A 19,106-nucleotide genomic window follows, 5' to 3' on the forward strand; every position below is an offset into this window, starting at 1 on the left:
TGTTGAAAAGATCACACGAAAGGCTGTATCTTTGCCTGAATTCTCTTTTGGTACAAAACTCTTCGGAGAGGTTCTTTCCTATTTTAACTGAGGATATCGTGTCAGTTAAAGTCATTTTACAAAGCCGAATGAGCTTTGCGGGGATACCAAATTTAGACGAGGCTTGGAATACCTTTGAACGCAGAGGGCTGTAGAAGGATGCTTTATAATCGACAAAAAGGTGGTAGGTGTCGATTTGCATCTCTTGGGTCTTCTCCAGGATTTGCCGCAGGGGAAATATCTGGTCAATGGTGGACTTGCCAGGTCTAAAGCCGCATTGGTATGGTCCAATTATTTCGTTGACCATGGCCTTTAGTCGTTCGCACAATATCCCTGACACTATCTTGTAGGCAATAGGGAGTAGACTTATGCCCCTATAGTTAAAGCATACAGTCTTATCTCTTTCCTTCTGGACGGGGCACAGTATACTCAGATTCCAATCATCGGGTACTCGTTCTACCTGCCATATGGCGCTAACTAGCTGATGAATACACCTTATCAGTGTGTCGCCTCCGGTTTTGAACAGCTCGGCTGGTAAGCCATCGGCCCCTGCTGCCTTATTATACTTCAGCCGACTTATTGCTGTATTTACCTCATCTTGGCTGGGCGGTATACATTCAATACCATCTTCTGGGATTGGGTCTGTGGTATCTTCGTCGTCTTCGCTGCTATTGGATACCAACAGTTTTAAAAAAACGTTCTTTCCATATCCTGAGCACACTATCTGTATCAGTTACCAAATTACCTTGCTGGTCTCTACAGGAGGATGTGCCTGTACCAAAGCCATCAGTTTGATGCTTGACTCTTTGGTAAAATTTTCGGACTTCATTCTGGTTCCTGTACATCTCGATTTTTTCACACTCCCGCTTTTCCATCTCACTCTTTTTCCTGCGGAATAGGCGTTTCTCCTCTCTCCTTTTCTCACGATATCTCTCTCTTGCGCTACGCCTTGCTACGGATTGTAAAGTAGCCCTATATGACGCATTTTTCTCTTCGGTAGCAGCACGACACTCCTGATCATACCATGGATTACTTGGTGGAGGGGCGATACGGAAGTCAGCCTAGCTAAAATCCTGAAAGTATGAACCTATACTGATAATTTTTGGTATAAAATTTTACGACCACCTCAAATACCTAAAATGTCAAATTTCAGAAAGTTCGGCCAAGAAATGTAGGTAAACTCCACAAAACACTTAAAATCTCGTGGCGTGCTCCTAAAGAAAAATGTTTCCCAATTTTGGAAAATACGTAATTTTTTGCTAATTTCTGGGGAAAGAAACAGCTATTTCTCAGAAACTATAACAGATATTGTGTTCATTGTTTTTTGTTAGGTAGGTAGCATTTCTTTCCTTTAAGAATCATTTGAACAAATTACCGTAGAGTTTACACGATGTGAGCTATTTTATTTTTCCTCTGGTAGTAAATTTTAGTGAAATTCCAAATTTAGTGGACTAGAACTTTTTGGGAACACCTTCGAACAAAGTTCCATTTTCACAGAATGGTGCCCTCTTTCAGCCAGTCCCGTTCCTTCAGTATAACACTTTTTTAAATTTTTTGAAATTACGTGGCTAAAAATGTGTGTTTTCCACACAGTTACCCATATAAATTATAACTTTTTAAACTTTTTTTTTAATATATGAGTTTTTATAAGAGGTATAAGAGTTTTCTGAAACCCAAGGAGTATTTTTTCCAAATTTGGAAAAAAATTAAATTATTTTTTGGAATTTTTATGCTTTGTTTATTGGTGTCTGACCTTTTTCATACCCTCAGCATTTATGCCAACGAGGGTATATACACTTTCATACGGGAAAAATGTGCCTCATCGAAATAATGGTTTTAGACCACAAGTATGTTTGGACGAAATGTGTTTCAAACTATTTGGAGTTGATTTAGCTATGTCAGTCCGTCTGTATGTCTGGCTGGCTGGAGCGCACGACAACTCTCGAACGGATCAACCGATTCGGTCCAAAATTTGACTTCCATAATATTTTGTCCAAACTTAGTTTTAGTTCGAAGATGGGTTATATCGGTCTACTCCTTCCGGTACCTCCCCCACAAAAGTTTGGAAATGTTCGGAAAATTTGTGCGCACGATAACTCTTGAAGGGAGTGACCGAATTGGTCCATACATTGCACATCGTGAAATTTGTACAAGACTTTGACTAGGTTCCAATATGAATTCAATCGGTCCACTCCTTCGGGTACCTCCCACACAAAATATCGGAAAAGTGCAGTTTAGGACCTGCTTACGAATCTCTTTGATTTTTGTTGTAACAACTTGTATTCACTGCCTCCCATACGATGGTACAAGCTTTATAAGGGGCAAGTCCATGCTTCCTGAGAAAATAGCCTGAAAGATGCAAAAACCCCCTATGACACCATGTGTAGTGGTTGGAGCGCAAGATAACTGTCGAACGGATCAACCGATTTGGTCCAAAATTTGGCCTTCATAATATTTTGTCCAAACTTAGTTTAAGTTTGAAGATAAGCCATATCGGCCCACTCCTTTCGGTAAAAAAGTTCAAAACTGTTCGGAAAAATTGTTCGCACGATAAATCTTGAAGGGAGTGACCGATTTGGTCCATACTTTAAACATCCTAATATATCTACCAGATATAGATCAGGTTCAAATATGGACTATATTTGTCCACTCCTTTGGGTACCTATCACACAAAATTACGGAAAGGTTAACTTTAAGACCTTCTCTCGAATCACTTTGATTTTTGTTGAAGCTACTTGCATTCGCTGCCTCAATTACCACGGTAAAAATTTTTTCATGACAAGTCCAAACTTTTTTTGATAAAACAGCCCAAACGGTGTAAAACACCCAATGACACCATATGTAGTGGCTGGAGAGCACGATATCTCTCGAACTGATCAACCGATTTGGTCCAAATTTTGGTGTTCGTTATATTTTGTCCAAACTTAGTTTCAGTTCGAAGATGGCAATACCGGTCCACAACTTTGGATCTTCTAGTATATTGTCCAAATTTAGTTTAACTTCTAAAACGGCCCATATCGGTACCTCCACAAAATTTCAACATTAGTGTCTTACTGGCATACTGGTCCAAATTTGTACGATGATCCACTGAAATGACTAGTGGTTGTGATATCTATCAGAAATATATGACTCCCAAAATAAGATAAACTTCCATAATGGACTAAGTCGGTCCATTCCTTCAAGTACCTCCTCCCCAACACTTTTGAACTTTAATCCTAATCCATATTTTTGTCGGCAAGTTCAAATGTCCAAAATAGTGCCGTTTAATAGACCAAAACGTGGACCTGCACCGATAAATTTCTGGAGATATTTTTTTAGCACCACCATTCTCTGTTCTAGTTTTAGTACTAAAAGCCGATCGTAAATAATATAGTTGGCCTTTTTCGTCTAAGTAGTCACCAATGTCTTCAACACCAGTTATCAGATGGCTTTTATCATTAAAATATTTTATAGGGTTGCAAAAAATACTTTATTTCAAATTATGTATAATTAAATCTTTAACCCTTCACCACATTTAAATGTCTTAAGTTACTTACAATTTTCTCATTTCATCGCGTTAAGAGGCAAATGGGAAAAGTGTCCTTAAAAGGATATAATTATAACCAGAACAAACACAGAATACAAGGCGCAAAAATTACAATTAACCATAAAATGTCCCCACGGACGTGCCATGAGTTCCAAGTGGACATCAAAAAAGAGGCTGAGTTGAAATAAAGAGACAACATAAAACAATTCATTGGCCATAGAGGACATCTGGGTATTTTGTCGTTGGTGCCTAAAATGTGGCTACAACGGCCAACAATAACAAACAATTAAGTGGCAAATGTAATGTGTTTTATTGCCTACATGGAATGACTAAAGAAATGGCCCAGTTGTCATCATGATATCCATGGAAAATGTTGCTTCTTGCCCAAGAGAAGTTGGAAAAAATGTCCTTTAATGAATTTGAATGTATAGCATGTACAATTAATTACTTAATATTTAAAACACAAAGGAGATAAGCTTTACTCCGGACAGAGACACAGATTCAACAAGGGCTAGATCTTGCTCAACAATAGGATTTGTTTTTATTACGCTAATATTTGCAAACTTTACCAAATTGATACTTTTCTCGAAGTCTGCCATTGTCATTGTACCATAACCAGCAGGTAAATAATGACCCATAAATCTGTTGGGTGCAGAATGTTACTTTCTTTTTTCCTTGTGTTTTGCATTGTGTGCTGCGAGAAGCCTTAATAGTTCGACATTTATCACTTTTAAATGGAAAAACTTGCTGCTACTTTTTATAGGCTATACACGGATATTTAGGTTTATGATAGTCATACCTTCACCCAATACTAACTATTGTTTGAAACTGAAACCGGCAGACAGGTGTGTTGTTTGGTTAGTTAGCTAACTACTACCTCTTCTGGTTGTCACTTTCATGGGTGGTAATTCCTTGACAATCAAGAGATAATTCAACTTTTATGGAGATTCCAACTCTCGATACTTACTTTTAATTTGCCATAAATAAAATGTTGTGGTGTTACCACAAAATGTATGCCCGATGTTATTGTCTCCATTTCACGTGCATCCTTTACAGGTTTATAGTGTTTAATGTGTATGGGATTTGTCTAAAAAGAGAAAGAGAAGAAGAAGGAAAAGTAAGTATTACAGCATCACAAGATAAACGTGTTAATTAAAAGTTAGTTGAATAATAACTGTAATTAAGTTAATGCTAAGTATTACTAAAATAACGAATATAAAGGATCCTTGGGGCCAAAGGAGTATGAAGTGAGGAAGTGTGTAATAAAATATAGAAAATATGTAAATAGAATATACATTTTATGTTATTCATTTAAGATATGACAGTAAAGCAAAACAAGTTATAACGGCTCACAGTGGTTCAGGACTCGCTTTTCCTGGCCAAAACATCAATTTTTTGTCGTCACTAATAGTTAATTTATATTTGGGTTTCGATAGTAAAAGTATTCAAACTAAGAAACAAAAAATTAGCTGAAAATATTGGAAGGTGTGGACGAGGCGTGCTCCTAAAAACTAAAATATTTTCCGAATTTTTTGAAAATACGTTATTTTTGCAAATTTCTGGAGAAAACATAGCTATTTCTAGGAAACTATAAAATATATTATATATATTCATTGTTTTTTTTGTTGGGTAGCGGTTACGTGTAGTGAGTTGTTTAATTTTTCCTCAGGTACTAAATTTTAGTGAAATTCCAAATTTAGTGGAGTAGAATTTTTAGGGAACAATATGGAACAAGGTTTGGTATTCACAGAAATATGCCCGAGAGTGTCCTCTTTCATCCCATATGAACTTGTTTACAAGTCACTTTCCGCCCGTTTAACACTTTTTTAAATTTATTGAAATTACGTGTGTAAAAATATGTGTTTTTAGCGTTTTATACCCTGCACCACAATGTGGGGGAGGATATTATAAGTTGGTTTTGGCCAACAAGTTTGTAACGCATCGAAATAATGGTCGTAGACCATATATACCAAAATGAATGTCTCTGTCCGTCTGTCTATCTTAACCTTGTAATCACGCTACAGATCGCAATTTTGATCGGATCGTTACGTAGTTTTGGGTGTTGATAGGGTCCCGGGGGGAAGAAGACTTTAGATTTTTGTGATGGTAGAATATTATTCAGGGGTCGGAATGGGCAAAAAACTTATGTAGAAAATATCCAACGTTTCATTAATAAGCGAATATCTCCACTTCTTTGTAATCACACTACAGGTCGCAATTTTGATAGGACCGTCACGAAATTTTGGTGGTTAAGGGCTCACACAGAGGAAGAAGCACATTTAGTTTGGTTATGGTCGGGTAATATTCAAGAGTCCACAAAAACTTATGTGGACAAAAATTCAAATTTTTATTCTTATACGAATATCTCCGCTTTTAGTTGTCGTATTCCAAAAAAGTCCGTCAATGGATGTGGGAAATATCACCTTTATTATGATGCAAAATAGGTTGGCGTGCATTCCACTTTCCCATTTTTATACCCTCCACCATAGTATGGAGGGTATATTAAGTTTGTTTTTCCGTTTGTAACGCATTGAAATACTCATTTGCGACCCTATAAAGTATATATATTCTTGATCAGGGTAAAATTCTGGGTCGATCTGTGCACGTCCGTCCGTCCGTCCGTCTGTGGTAATCACTCTAGCATCCACAAAAATGGAGATAGGACGCTGAAATTTTGGGAAAATGCGTCTTTTGTTTGCAGGCAGGTCAAGTTCGATGATGGGCTATATCGGTCCACGTTTTGGTATAGCCCCCATATAACGGTACCCCCCGATTTACGGTATTTTGCCGTTTTTAGATACATTTTCAGACCGATTTAGCTATAATTTGACATTTTGGGTTCTTAAGTGTCAAAAAACGTATATAACAAAACTTGTGGACCTAGGTCCACGTTTTGGTATAGCCCCCATATAACGGTACACCCCGATTTACGGTATTTTGCCGTTTTTAGCTACATTTTCAGACCGTTTAGCTATAATTTGACATTTAGGGTTCATAAGTGTCAATAAACTTATATAACAGAAGTTGTGGACATAGGTCCACGTTTTGGTATAACCGCCATATAACGGTACCCCCCGATTTACGGTATTTTGACGCTTTTAGCTAAATTTTCAAAATGATTTAGCTATAATTTGACATTTAGGGTTCTTAAGTGTCAATAAACTTATATAACTAAAGTTCTGGACATAGGTCCACGTTTTGGTATAGCCCCCATATAACGGTACCCCCCGATTTACGGTATTTTGACGTTTTTAGCTACATTTTCAGACCGATGTAGCTATAATTTGACATTTAGGGTTCTTAAGTGTCAGTAAACTTATATAACAAAACTAGTCGACATAGGTCCACGATTTGGAATAGCCCCCATATAACGCTACCCCCGATTTACGGTATTTTGACGTTTTTAGCTACATTTAGGGTCCTTAAGTGTCAATAAACTTATATAACAAAACTAGTGGACATAGATCAATGTTTTGGAATAGCCCCCATATAACGTTACCTCTCGAATTCAGGTATTTTGACGATTTAAGTCGCATTTCTAGACCGAATTAGCTATAATTGGATATTTAGGGTTCTTAGTGACCAAAAAACTTATATTCGATAAAATTATGAACATAGGTACATGTTTTGGTATAGCCCCATATAACGGTACCACCTGATTTTCGGTATTTTGAGATTTTTACCTACAAATTTAACCGAATTAGCTGTAATTTGAACATTTGACATTTGAAGTTCTTAGTGGTCACCACACCTCTCCACCAAAATTGTCTGACATTTTGGGAAAATGCGTCTTTTGTTTACAGGCAGGTCAAGTTCGATGATGGGCTATATCGGTCCACGTTTTGGTATAGCCCCCATATAACGGTACCCCCGATTTACGGTATTTTGACCTTTTTTACCTACGTTTTCAGACCGATGTAGCTATAATTTGACATTTAGGGTTCTTAAATGTCAATAAACTTATATATAGCCCCCATACAACGTTAGCGCCCGATTTCAGGTATTTTGACATTTAAATTCACATTTCTAGACCGAATTAGCTATAACTTGATATTTAGGGTTCTTAGTGATCAAAAAACTTATATTCGAAATAATTATGAACGTAGGTCCATGTTTTGGTATAGCCCCATATAACGGTACCTCGGTATAACGGATTTCGGTATCCCCATATAACGGATTTTCGGTATTTTGAGAATGTAATTTGAACATTTGAAATTCTTAGTGGTCACCACACCTCTGCACCAAAAATTGTCAAGAAACGTCGATGTATTGATAAATCTCCCATATAAAAGTACCGCCCGATTTTCAGTAATTTGATGATTTTAACTACAATATTAAACCGACATTTGAACAACATAGGTCCATGTTCGGATATAGCTCTCATATAACGGTACCTCCCAATTTTCAGTAATTGGCAATTTTAGCTACAATTTTTAACCGAACTAACTGTAATTTGACATTTGAAGGTTGTAGTGGTCACCACACATCTGCATCAACAATTTTCAACATAGCCCCAATATAACGATACTTCCCGATTTTCGGTACTTTGAGGATTTTACTTAAAATGTTTAACCGAACGTAGGTCCATCTTTTGGTATAGCCCCAAAACAAACCTCCCGATTTTCCGTACCTTAGCTTTATTTTTTGGGCGAACTTTCTGTAATTTGAAATTTAAAAGCCAACAAAAATTGTTCATTTAAGTTCATATTTTCGTATAGCTCACATACCTCCGAACTAGCTGTTAATGACGCTTGAAGTTCCTACGTTATGTACCGATTTTCGGTATTTTGAGGATTCTAGCTACAATTTTTAACCGAATTAGGAGTTATTTGACATTAAAGGTTTTATTATAACCCCTATATAACGGTACCTCCCAATTTCTAGCGCACCAAAAATTGTCAACATACATAGTTAGATATAGGCACCATAAAAAAGGGCCTACCGAATGAAACATTTTATGTACATTATCTGACATTTTAACGTACCCACTTAAAGTTGGGGACAGGAATGAAAACGAATTATTCCATTTTAGTTCAGAATATTTTATGGTGGAGGGTATGAAAAGTTCTGCCCGGCCGAACTTAACGCTTTTTTACTTGTTTTTACATCAAGTCGAGAATATGATATCAGATAAATGGCCGCCGCCACAGTTAATTGTCTTTTGAGCCCTTTTTATGCCATTTTCCATCACTTTGGCCAAAACTTCCGGCGATAGGTCCTCACATGCTTGTCGGATATTGTCTTTAAGAGCTGAAAGAGTCTGAGGCTTGTTGACATAAACCGGCGACTTCAAAAAGCCCCACAAAAAGAAGCCTGGAGCGCCTCATCACTCAGGATTATTTTTGATGAAAAATCATCTTCCTGTTGGTGGTGATTAAGGATGGCTTGATCGTATGTTAGACGCGATTGGCGGTCAGCATCTAACAGCTGATGCACCGTCTGAACTTTGTACGGAAACATCTTCAAATCTTGTACCAAAATTCGCTGTAAAGACTGTCAACTGATACCTATTTGCGTGGCACGTCGTCTGGCCTATGTCGACGGCGCTTCCATGACATCCTCGGCTACAGCAGCAATATTCTCTGCAGAACGGATACTCCGGGGTCTGCCATGCATGGCAGTATCACGTGTTGATGCACCGTCTGAACTTTGTACGGAAACATCTTCAAATCTTGTACCAAAATTCGCTGTAAAGACTGTCAACTGATACCTATTTGCGTGGCACGTCGTCTGGCCTATGTCGACGGCGCTTCCATGACATCCTCGGCTACAGCAGCAATATTCTCTGCAGAACGGATACTCCGGGGTCTGCCATGCATGGCAGTATCACGTGTTGTGCCAGTCTCTTCGAGGCGAGCGGCTAAACGTCTGCGACGAAATTCACTTTGGCCAAAGTCACCGACCGATTATTGGCCAAATAAATAGTCACCAATATTCCGCGTTCTGGGGCAGTGTAACATTGTTTATTAACGTGTATTTTACATGTGTTTACTACACACATGTCAAAACAGAACTGACATTAGGGGCCAATCGCAAAAATTATAGCATTTTCTGATAGGAAGATTACCTTGTATGTGTTTTTAGCGTTTTATACCCTGCACCACAATGTGGGGGAGAATATTAAAAGTTGCTTTTGGCCAACAAGTTTGTAACGCATCGAAATATTTGTCGTAGACCATATATACCAAAATGAATGTCTCTGTCCGTCTGTCCATCTAAACCTTGTAATCACGCTACAGGTAGCAAATTTGATCAAATCATTACCAAATTTTGGGTTTTGAGAGGGTACCGGAGGGGAAGAAGACTATTGATTTTTGTGATGGTAGAATATTATTCAGGGGTCAGAATGGGCAAAAAACTTATGTGGAAACGTTTCATTCATATGCGAATATCTCCACTTCTTTGTAATCACACTACAGGTCGCAATTTTGATAGGACCGTCACGAAATTTTGGTGGTTAAGGGCTCACACAGAGGAAGAAGCACATTGAGTTTGGTTATGGTCGGGTAATATTCAAAAGTCGGCAAAAACTTATGTGGACAAAAATTCAAAGTTTTATTCTTATCCGAATGTCTCTGCTTTTCGTAGTCGTATTCCTAACAAAGTCCGTCAATGGATGTGCGAAATGTCACCTTTATTATGATGCAAAATAGGTTGGCGCAAATCCCACTTTCCCATTTTTTTAATTGCACTGACTGGTATCTCAGCTTTGGTTGGATGCGCTACAACAATGAAGACATTCTGAGCTTTAAAAATTTCCCAAATGCGTTTCCAAAATTTCCTATTTTCAATTTATGGACTTTTATTTCCATGTCAGATATTTCAAAGAGGAGACTTAACCATCTGAGTTTTAAATTAATAGAGAATGTGGCAATTATGATAAAATATCAGAGTTATTGCCGAAGGCGCTAAGCTATCACAATTTTAATATTTTGAAGTTTTTACATTAATGACAAATACCTCTGCTTCTATTTGGTGTATTAAAGACATGTAAAATGTTAATTAAGAAGACCAGCAAAGCTTTCAATCAGTCAAATATAAAATGAAATATTAATTATTTTGGTTCAGTTCGCCAAGTTATTTGGTATAAAAGCCAGATAGGTGAAAACTTTAGTATCTCCATAAAAGAAATGTTTACGAACGAAAAGCTTATGCACAGGGGTAATGGTGTATGGTATTACATAGTCGCCTATAGCCTTTGCTCACTTGTTATACTTGAATTGGAATGACTAGTATCCCAGCTGTTTTTTTCTCTTTTTCTTTTCTTTCTAATCGATGAAGATACATACAAATCCTGTAGTGCCCACAACAACAACACTACATGCCATCCCCACACATATCGATCGAGGTCATAAACTGAACAGGCGGTACCAGAGAACAATGCTGCTTGACATGTAAAAAGGCTCGGTTTGGCTTTGAAAGCAGAACTGTTTGAGGACATGGAGTAAACAACCTAGTTTGAAATATTGGATAACAATGTACAACAAAATTCTACTTTTTTTAAAATTAAAAACAAAAACCCACTACAAGTTATGGAAGAAGACCGAATAATAGAAGACACGTGTTTCGGCTTTTTGTAAGTTTGTAAGTTTCCTCGCATTGTTGGTAGTAATATTGCCAAGGGCAGTATACGCTTAAAACGCAATCAAATGTCGTTCGTTGGTAATGACATTAGTTGAGAACGGATGGGCCGATTTGGATAATTCTTTTTTTGAATTCGACATAACCCACCTTAGGTTTTTATGCAAAAAAAAAATTGACCACGCCCACTTTTTTTCAATTTACTTTTTTAATCTTTTCTACAAAAACTAGAGTAAAAAGGGGGGGGGGCGGGTGGTAAATCGGTTGAGGATCCCCCCCCCCCTATACTCTATTTTTTAAAAATTCTATATTTACAATAATTACGAAAGTATCGGTTTGGAAATTAATTTGCGAGACAATTGTAGTTGTGTCTCCGACCTTACCTCCTTATTTGATACCCAAAAACATGATCACGTGCACTTTTTAAAATATGTTACATCTACAAATCTACTGAACCGATTTTCCTGACATTTTCAGGGAATGTAAAGGGATGGCCCGATGAAAAAAAATTGCATATTTTCTTGAATTTCGAAGGGGATGTGTACTTCCCTTTGCCATATTAAAAAAAGCGCCATATTTTTATGAATAAAAATGAAATGCCGTCATAACCCAACTTAGGTTTTTATGAAATGAAAATTTTACCATGTCCACTTTTTAAATTTTAATTTTTCTGCAACAGATTTTCCTGAAAGTGTCGGAGAATGTACAGGGATGGCCCCCAAAACAGGCTACATATTGTATTGAATTCCAGAGGGAGCGGTGTACCTCACCTTTGCGATATTTAAAAAAGCGCTATATTTGCAAAAAAATGTACGGATTAATCGGCAATCTAGGTATTTCTTTGGGGCCTAAAGACCCGACCACGCCTTTTTTAAAATATTTGCAGCAAAAGCTCAATGTTTGCCGTTGTTATGTATATTTTATGAATTTCGGAGGAAGTGGGGTACCTTCCTCACGCGTTTCTTTTAAATGTTATATGTATAGACCAAACTTATGACTATATCGGTTTCAGCATACATTTTGGGAGGCTCTGGGATTGTGTGTACCCTTTACATACGCCCACTTTTTTAAACACTCTTCTTTTTTTAAATTTTATAATTAGAAAATCTCTTTAGGATAAAGTCAGTTCACATGGACGATAATAAGTCCAAAACAGCATCAATGGGCGAAAAAATCCGACAAAGTCCGTAAGAGGAAAAAGGTTACAGACAAAATCTGTTGATAAATTTAAAATCCTGCTCGGTTTGACAATGGTCCGAAGTGAGGTATAAAATACCAATTTTTGAATTGTCAAGCATAAAGTCCATAAAAAGTTGTCATTAAAACTCACTACGACGGGTATTTAGATTTATTAGTGGTCAAAACCATTTAATGATTCCACCCGATTTGAAGTATTTTGACGTTTATAGATTTATTTTCAGTCCGAGAAACTTATTTACCAAAATTGTGGACGTAGATCTACATTTTGGTACTTAGGGTTCCCAGTGATCAACAAACTTCTCCATTGTAATAGGCTCAGGCTTTGGTTTTACCCTCATATAACGGTACCGCTGTCCGAATTAGCTAAAATTAATTATTTGGAGGAATATATTACCAATCTTTTTACCGATAGTGAACGATCACCTTATGAGGATGTTTCGAAAATTCCAAGAAAAGGGACGCCTAAAACGCAGAGCGAAGTAGAACGCGCTCTAAAATCATTGAAAGAAAGAAAGTCTACAGGACCGGACGAAATCCCATCAGAATTTGTGAAACTTATTGATTTCAATAATATACACCTACTAGTCAACCTTTTTAACTACATATACAACACTGGAAACTATCCAGAAGAATGGCTAAAAGCAACCTTCATCGCAATACCCAAGAAAAATAATGCAAAACAATGAGTCATGCCTTGAAGATATTTCTAAATATTATTCATAGTAGAATATACAAAATATGTGAAGCACACATTGGAAATACCCAATTTGGGTTTAAAGAAGTAATGGGTACAAGAGAGGCATTATACTGCATCCAAAGTATAACACAACAAGTAAGCAACGGCTATAGTCGGACGAGGCCGACCATGTGATACCCTACACCACAACCTGTCGGCATTAGGTATCTGCAACCGCCTTGCACGCCGAATGTCAGGGTTCGATTCCCATCAAATTGTCAATGTTGGCGATATTTGCTGAGTATTTCAGCCATGAAAACGTCTCTACAAGTGGCAACTTAGGACACTATCAATAACTTAATATGAATCCATTGATATAAGAGAAGCCTCTCTGGTCTTTACTGGGATGTTTGTGGAAAAATATATAAATTATACATTTCTAAATAATATTCGAAAATTGGAAAATACACATTGATTAGCCCCTCCTGCTACATCTTCAAATTGTCTTTGAGTATCAGATTCCTCTTTGGAATACACTTAAAATAAACACATATATACCACGCAATTTGGTGTACTTCATAATTGGGAAAATTGGAAGTTTATTGAAGATCTATCGTCCAAAATTGTGCACTTGTACCTCACATATGCTTCGAAAATAGTTCATTGTGGGCATATATTGTGATATCTGAAATATATTTTATACCGGTAGAAATAACTAACAACGAAGAGAAATTCAAAAATTTTGCATGCAAACAAATTTATAAATCCCAAAATTATTCATATTCAATTAAACAGCAAAGAAGGAAGTATAAGTCAGCGGCGCTAACGGTGATATACCTTTAGCCTCTAAAAATATATTCATTTTGTAACACGAGTTTGCTTCAAAATACGTGGAATCTGAAGGTATCGTAATATGGGGATATAACAAATCAATTTTAGTAAGCTAAATTTTAAGTTTTGGAAATATTTGAGAATTATTTTTTCAAATTTGTAATTTTAGTTGGAGCCGGCAGGGGTTTTTGGAACTTCTGAACGATTATCCCAGGAAGTATGACTTACCCCGGGAAAGGGACCAGAATACGGAACGTAAAAAGAACCTTCTTCAAAAAGAAAATAATAATCAAATATATCCGATACGGGTCTTCAAACTGCACTTTCCCAAATTTTGTGTGGGAGGTACTCGAAGGACGGACAGATATAGTCCATATTCCGACCTGACACATGACTGGATGAAATAATACGATGTGTAAAGTTTCGACCAATCAGAAAATCCCCTTGAGAGTTAACTTGCGGATTTGCGGCGCAAGTACAAATTTCCCTTTTCCGAATTTTGTGTGGGAGGTACCCTAAGGACCGATATAGTCTCATCCGATCTATATCTGGAAGGAATAATAATACATGGAAAGTTTGGAGCAAATCTATTGCTCACTTCGCCAGTTTTCGTTCACACAATTTTGAATCGACATAGCCTACATTCGAACTTAAACAAAGCTTGACCAAAATATTACGAAGTATAAAATTTGGTTCTAATCGGTAGATCCGTTCGAGAGTTATCGTGCGCACCAGCCTGCTAGACATTAAGAGAGACAGATGAACGGACAGGGCTAAATAGACTCCAAATTGTCTGAAACGAATTTCGTCCAAGTATACCTGGGGTCTAAAACCTATATTTCCATGAGACACATCTTTAGTCGTATTTTGTTTGTATCCCCTTTACCCTACATCCTAAGGTATAAAATAGGTGGCGAGGCGACCCCATCTTGCAATATTTGTATAAAAATCCAATTTGACAACTGAACTGAAAATTTCTCTGTCATGATAGAGACAATTTGTATCATGGGAGGAAATTGTGGTTCTCTACACAAAACACATTATATATCAGGCAGAAGGTGCGTTATCGAGCAGACACATTATTGCAATTTGCATCATTTTTCCATATGTAGGCTCCTTTGCCGGTGTATACCCTCCTGGAATGAAAATATGGACCAAAAATAAAATTTGTATATTTTTCATACAAAAGTAATGGTCTATGTCAACCGCTAAATAATATCAGATAATCATGCAAAATTATAGGCATTTGTTTCAACCTAAACTCTTACCTCGTGCAAAATTTCGTGACTATTGAGCTATAGTTGCGACCTCTAGCGGATTTATGATTATACTACAAACATAAAACTGGATATATTAGGCTGTAACTCTGTTATCTGATCACGTACATCAACATAATTGACATCAATTGAAAGGTCAAGAGATCGTCTTCCAAATATAACTCACGAGTGGGGAAGGTGTCTTTCAGGAACAAAGATATAAGCTGTTTATTAAAAATTTTCACAATTTTCACACAAAAGTTGTGGTCCATTTAACCCTCTAAATATTATCTGATCGCCATCTCAAATTCCAAGCTTCTTTTTTGTCATATACTCTTACCCTATTTAAAATTTCGAGGCGATCGGACTATTATTGCGACCTACAGAGCAGCTACAAAATCTGATAAAAAATATGTTGTTGGTCCATTTCACCCGCTAAATATTTCACGATCATCACCAATCAAGATAGCGATCTATTCTGATGTGAAGCCGACCTCCATACCTCGTCACGATCGGTCCATAATTGCGGCCTGGAGTTTGATTACAATTTATAATGGACAGACGGACACACGGACGGACAGACGGACGGACGGACACACATCTCAAAATCACTTTATCTCGCCGAAATATGAAGATTGATATGCCACATTGGGGGTCTCCGACGAATATTTCGCGGTGGTACATGAATTTTTCCCAAAACAAACTTATAATACCCTTTCCACATAGTGGTGTAGGGTATAAAAATGTAGGGATGTCCAGAAAGATGCATTCATGTGTTTTATTGACTACGAAAAAGCATTCGATACCGTCAAACACGATCAATTAATGGAAATATTACAGGATATAGGAATGCAAGGCAATGAACTTATGTGCATAAAAAGCCTCAATTGGAATCAGTCGGCAAGAATTGAAGTAAGTGGAGAACCAACAAAAGAAATTGGCATCTCAAGGGGTGTTAGACAGGGCTGTATTCTATCTCCCTTATTATTTAATGTATATTCAGAGAAGAAACGCTAGAAGGAGAAAACGTCGGAATAAAAATTCATGGGAAAATAGTCAATAACATAAGGTATGCGGACGATGCCACGTTACTGGCTGGAAGCATATCCGGTATCCAGAAACTTGTAGAGAAACTTGCACGTGTAAGTGAGAAATATGGCCTTAAAATAAACATGAAGAAGACGAAATATATGGTCATAAGCAGAAAAATCCCCATGCAGATGTGACCTTAAAAGTACAAGGTACAGAAACAGAAAGAGTGTGATCTTTTAAATATCTAGGGATACTAATAAACGACCAATGGGATCCCTCGAAAGAGATTATAAGTCGTATAGAGATGGCGCGAGATGCTTTTTGTAAATACAATAAACTTATGAAAAGCCATGACATAAACGTAACAACGAAAGTATATTTTATAAAATGCTATGTTTGGTCGGTGCTGCTATATGGAACAGAAGTTTGGACGCTCAAATCCTCTGATGAAAGAAAATTGGAATCTTTCGAAGTATGGATTTACCGGCGAGTACTGAAAATACCATGGACTGCAAAAATTTCTAATGACGAAGTACTAAGAAGGATGAATGTATGCCGGCAGTTAATAACAACAGTAAAAAACCGCAAAATAGCGTATCTTGGACACGTATTAACGAACAACAAATACAACATTTTACAAGCAATTGATGGAAGGCGTGCTAGAGGAAGAAAAGAAACATCCTGGCTCAAAAACATCATGGACTGGAAGGTTATACCGACGAAACTGATCTGCTGAATGCTGCATGACACAGAGAGCTGACAACCACTATACAATAACAAATATAATGCGACAAATATTAAAAAACAAAATAAATTGTACGATCACTTAAATCCGGATAACGGGTGAGTAAATAAAGAAGAAGAATTATTTGGGGTTCCCAGCTGTCAAAAATGTCTCCATTTTAAGTTGTGGGCTTTCGTAATTTCGTATCAGTAAAAAATTTAATTATTTCATATAAGTCCAGAATAGTTCATGGTAAACGTTATGAAAAGTCCGGCCAGACCAAAATTAAAGCCGTTTTTCCTTGTTATAATATAATAATATTACTTATTTTGTATAATTTTGCTCGCTTAATATACCTTTATGCAGTGTTGAATTTTCCCCATTCCAGAAAAAAAAACAATTCCACAATAAACAATATAATTATCATGATTCAGCACCATTACCCTCATTTAGTGAACAATTATAGTTTTTCTTTGTTTAATAAATTTAATTTATGGCATTTAAACTTTTACTGTGGCATTTTAAAATTTTGCTGACATAATTTCAATTTCTGGAGAAAGAAAAACAAACTATTTTTAATGTTCAAATTTTTAATCTCCCCTCCCCCAAAACTTTTTATAGTTTTGACAATCGCGTTGTTTGTTTGGGTTTTTTTGTTATTCTCGTGCAAATATTTTTCAACCCGCAAAAAGCTGCTAATGTTCTTTGTAAATTAAAAGTCGAGATTTTTGTATATTTTTCATGTTTTTTTGTTTTCAAATTTTTTAGCTTTACTTCGCATTACACATATATTTTTCCGCATATAATTATAAGCTATGCCATGGGACTGTCTGGAAATATAAGCACTAATTTATGGTAAATTACTATTAAAACCATATGGGTGTCAACATTAACAGGAATCTTCTTTAATTTTCAGAATTTCGGGTTTTAAAAGGTTTTGCAATATTAGTGGTTTGTTGAAATAGTACAACTTTGGAACATGGCTCCCAAGACGTCCTTCTAAGTTGATATTCTCTCATTTTAAATTGAAAAATTATTTAATTTATTAAAATTAGGTAACTTACCTATGCAGCTACCCATACATTGTTGCATGCAACACACAAGTTGGCGCTCAGGCTTATTACCACACAGGAACAGAACAAGAAAAAATCACATCCTCTCTTCCCTAATTGTACCTCACAATTACCAAAAATACGCCATTCTAGTAAATATTGTGACACAAATTACCCATTCGCTGTTGTGTTGCACAAAAAACGTAGACACAGAAACACACACACCTATAATGCATACAACAAATATCCTGTTGTTACCCAAGTGGGAAACCACGAATGGGATAGTTAAAGCTAAAAGTCATATGAGCGAATGAGTAGAATAAATACAATGAAGTACAACAGTAACAAAACCACAGATGCGTCTCATTATTAAAACAACGAAAACGTCCAGAAAATTAATGCAACCGTTCTGACTCGAAGCATACAAAAATATAACACATGTAGAAAAGTTTTCCCCTTACAGGGATCATATGTGTGAGCGTCGACATGGGTATGACAACACGGTTTGCAGGACATTTGCGGTTTTTGGAAAACGTATATTATATGTATTAGGGTTATGACTTTTTGATTTTTTTACAAAAAATGATTTCACGGATGAGTGAACTTTTGCCTATTAATCACTAAAATAACGTTCATTCTATTGAAATATGTATAAAAAAAGTGTATGAAACGAAATTTTTTTCTTAAAAATTATTTCCTGTTGCACTAAATTATGGACATAAGCCTACTAAAAAACAAAATAACTCTTATTCCCTTAAAATATTGATAAAACTTAGAATTTTTTGTTTTTTGTTAAAAAATTATATTTTTGAATAAAGCGTTTGCTGTAATTTGTAAATTGTAAAAATTTTCATAATAATTGTTCGATTATGGCAACAAATTATGTAAAAACTATACGTTTTTACAAGGTTACGTTTATACAAAATTTGTTTGCAATTTATAACAAATACGCACTAAAATAAGAATTACAAACTGTATGTCTGTATATAGGTACAATTAGTTACCCTTCGGTTATGAACGCTGTAAGCTCTTCTTGTTATTCATTGCAGGAGCAGAATACCTTTACTGACGATAATTAGTTTAGCATAGCTCATATGGGGCGTGGTCGTTGTTTTTTTCCAAAATATGGACCAATGTTTACAATTTTCCGAATTGAAGTTTTGTATCCCTGGCAACGCACAATATTAAA

At 36.4% G+C, this 19,106-nt stretch overlaps 1 protein-coding gene across 1 annotated transcript in view; it reads right to left on the minus strand.

Annotated features, from left to right (window-relative positions):
* Positions 1 to 19,106, minus strand: part of LOC141392783 (uncharacterized) — a 384,189-nt gene that overhangs the window by 18,148 nt on the left and 346,935 nt on the right. Inside the window, exon 6 of the mRNA XM_073965749.1 lies at positions 4,533 to 4,652. Coding sequence (XP_073821850.1) covers positions 4,533 to 4,652 — 120 coding nt within the window. The remainder of the gene's footprint in view (positions 1 to 4,532; positions 4,653 to 19,106) is intronic.

Source organism: Musca autumnalis, unplaced genomic scaffold (assembly GCF_047663935.1).
Source record: "Musca autumnalis isolate F117 unplaced genomic scaffold, ASM4766393v1 scaffold_2, whole genome shotgun sequence".
NCBI lineage: Eukaryota > Metazoa > Arthropoda > Insecta > Diptera > Muscidae > Musca > Musca autumnalis.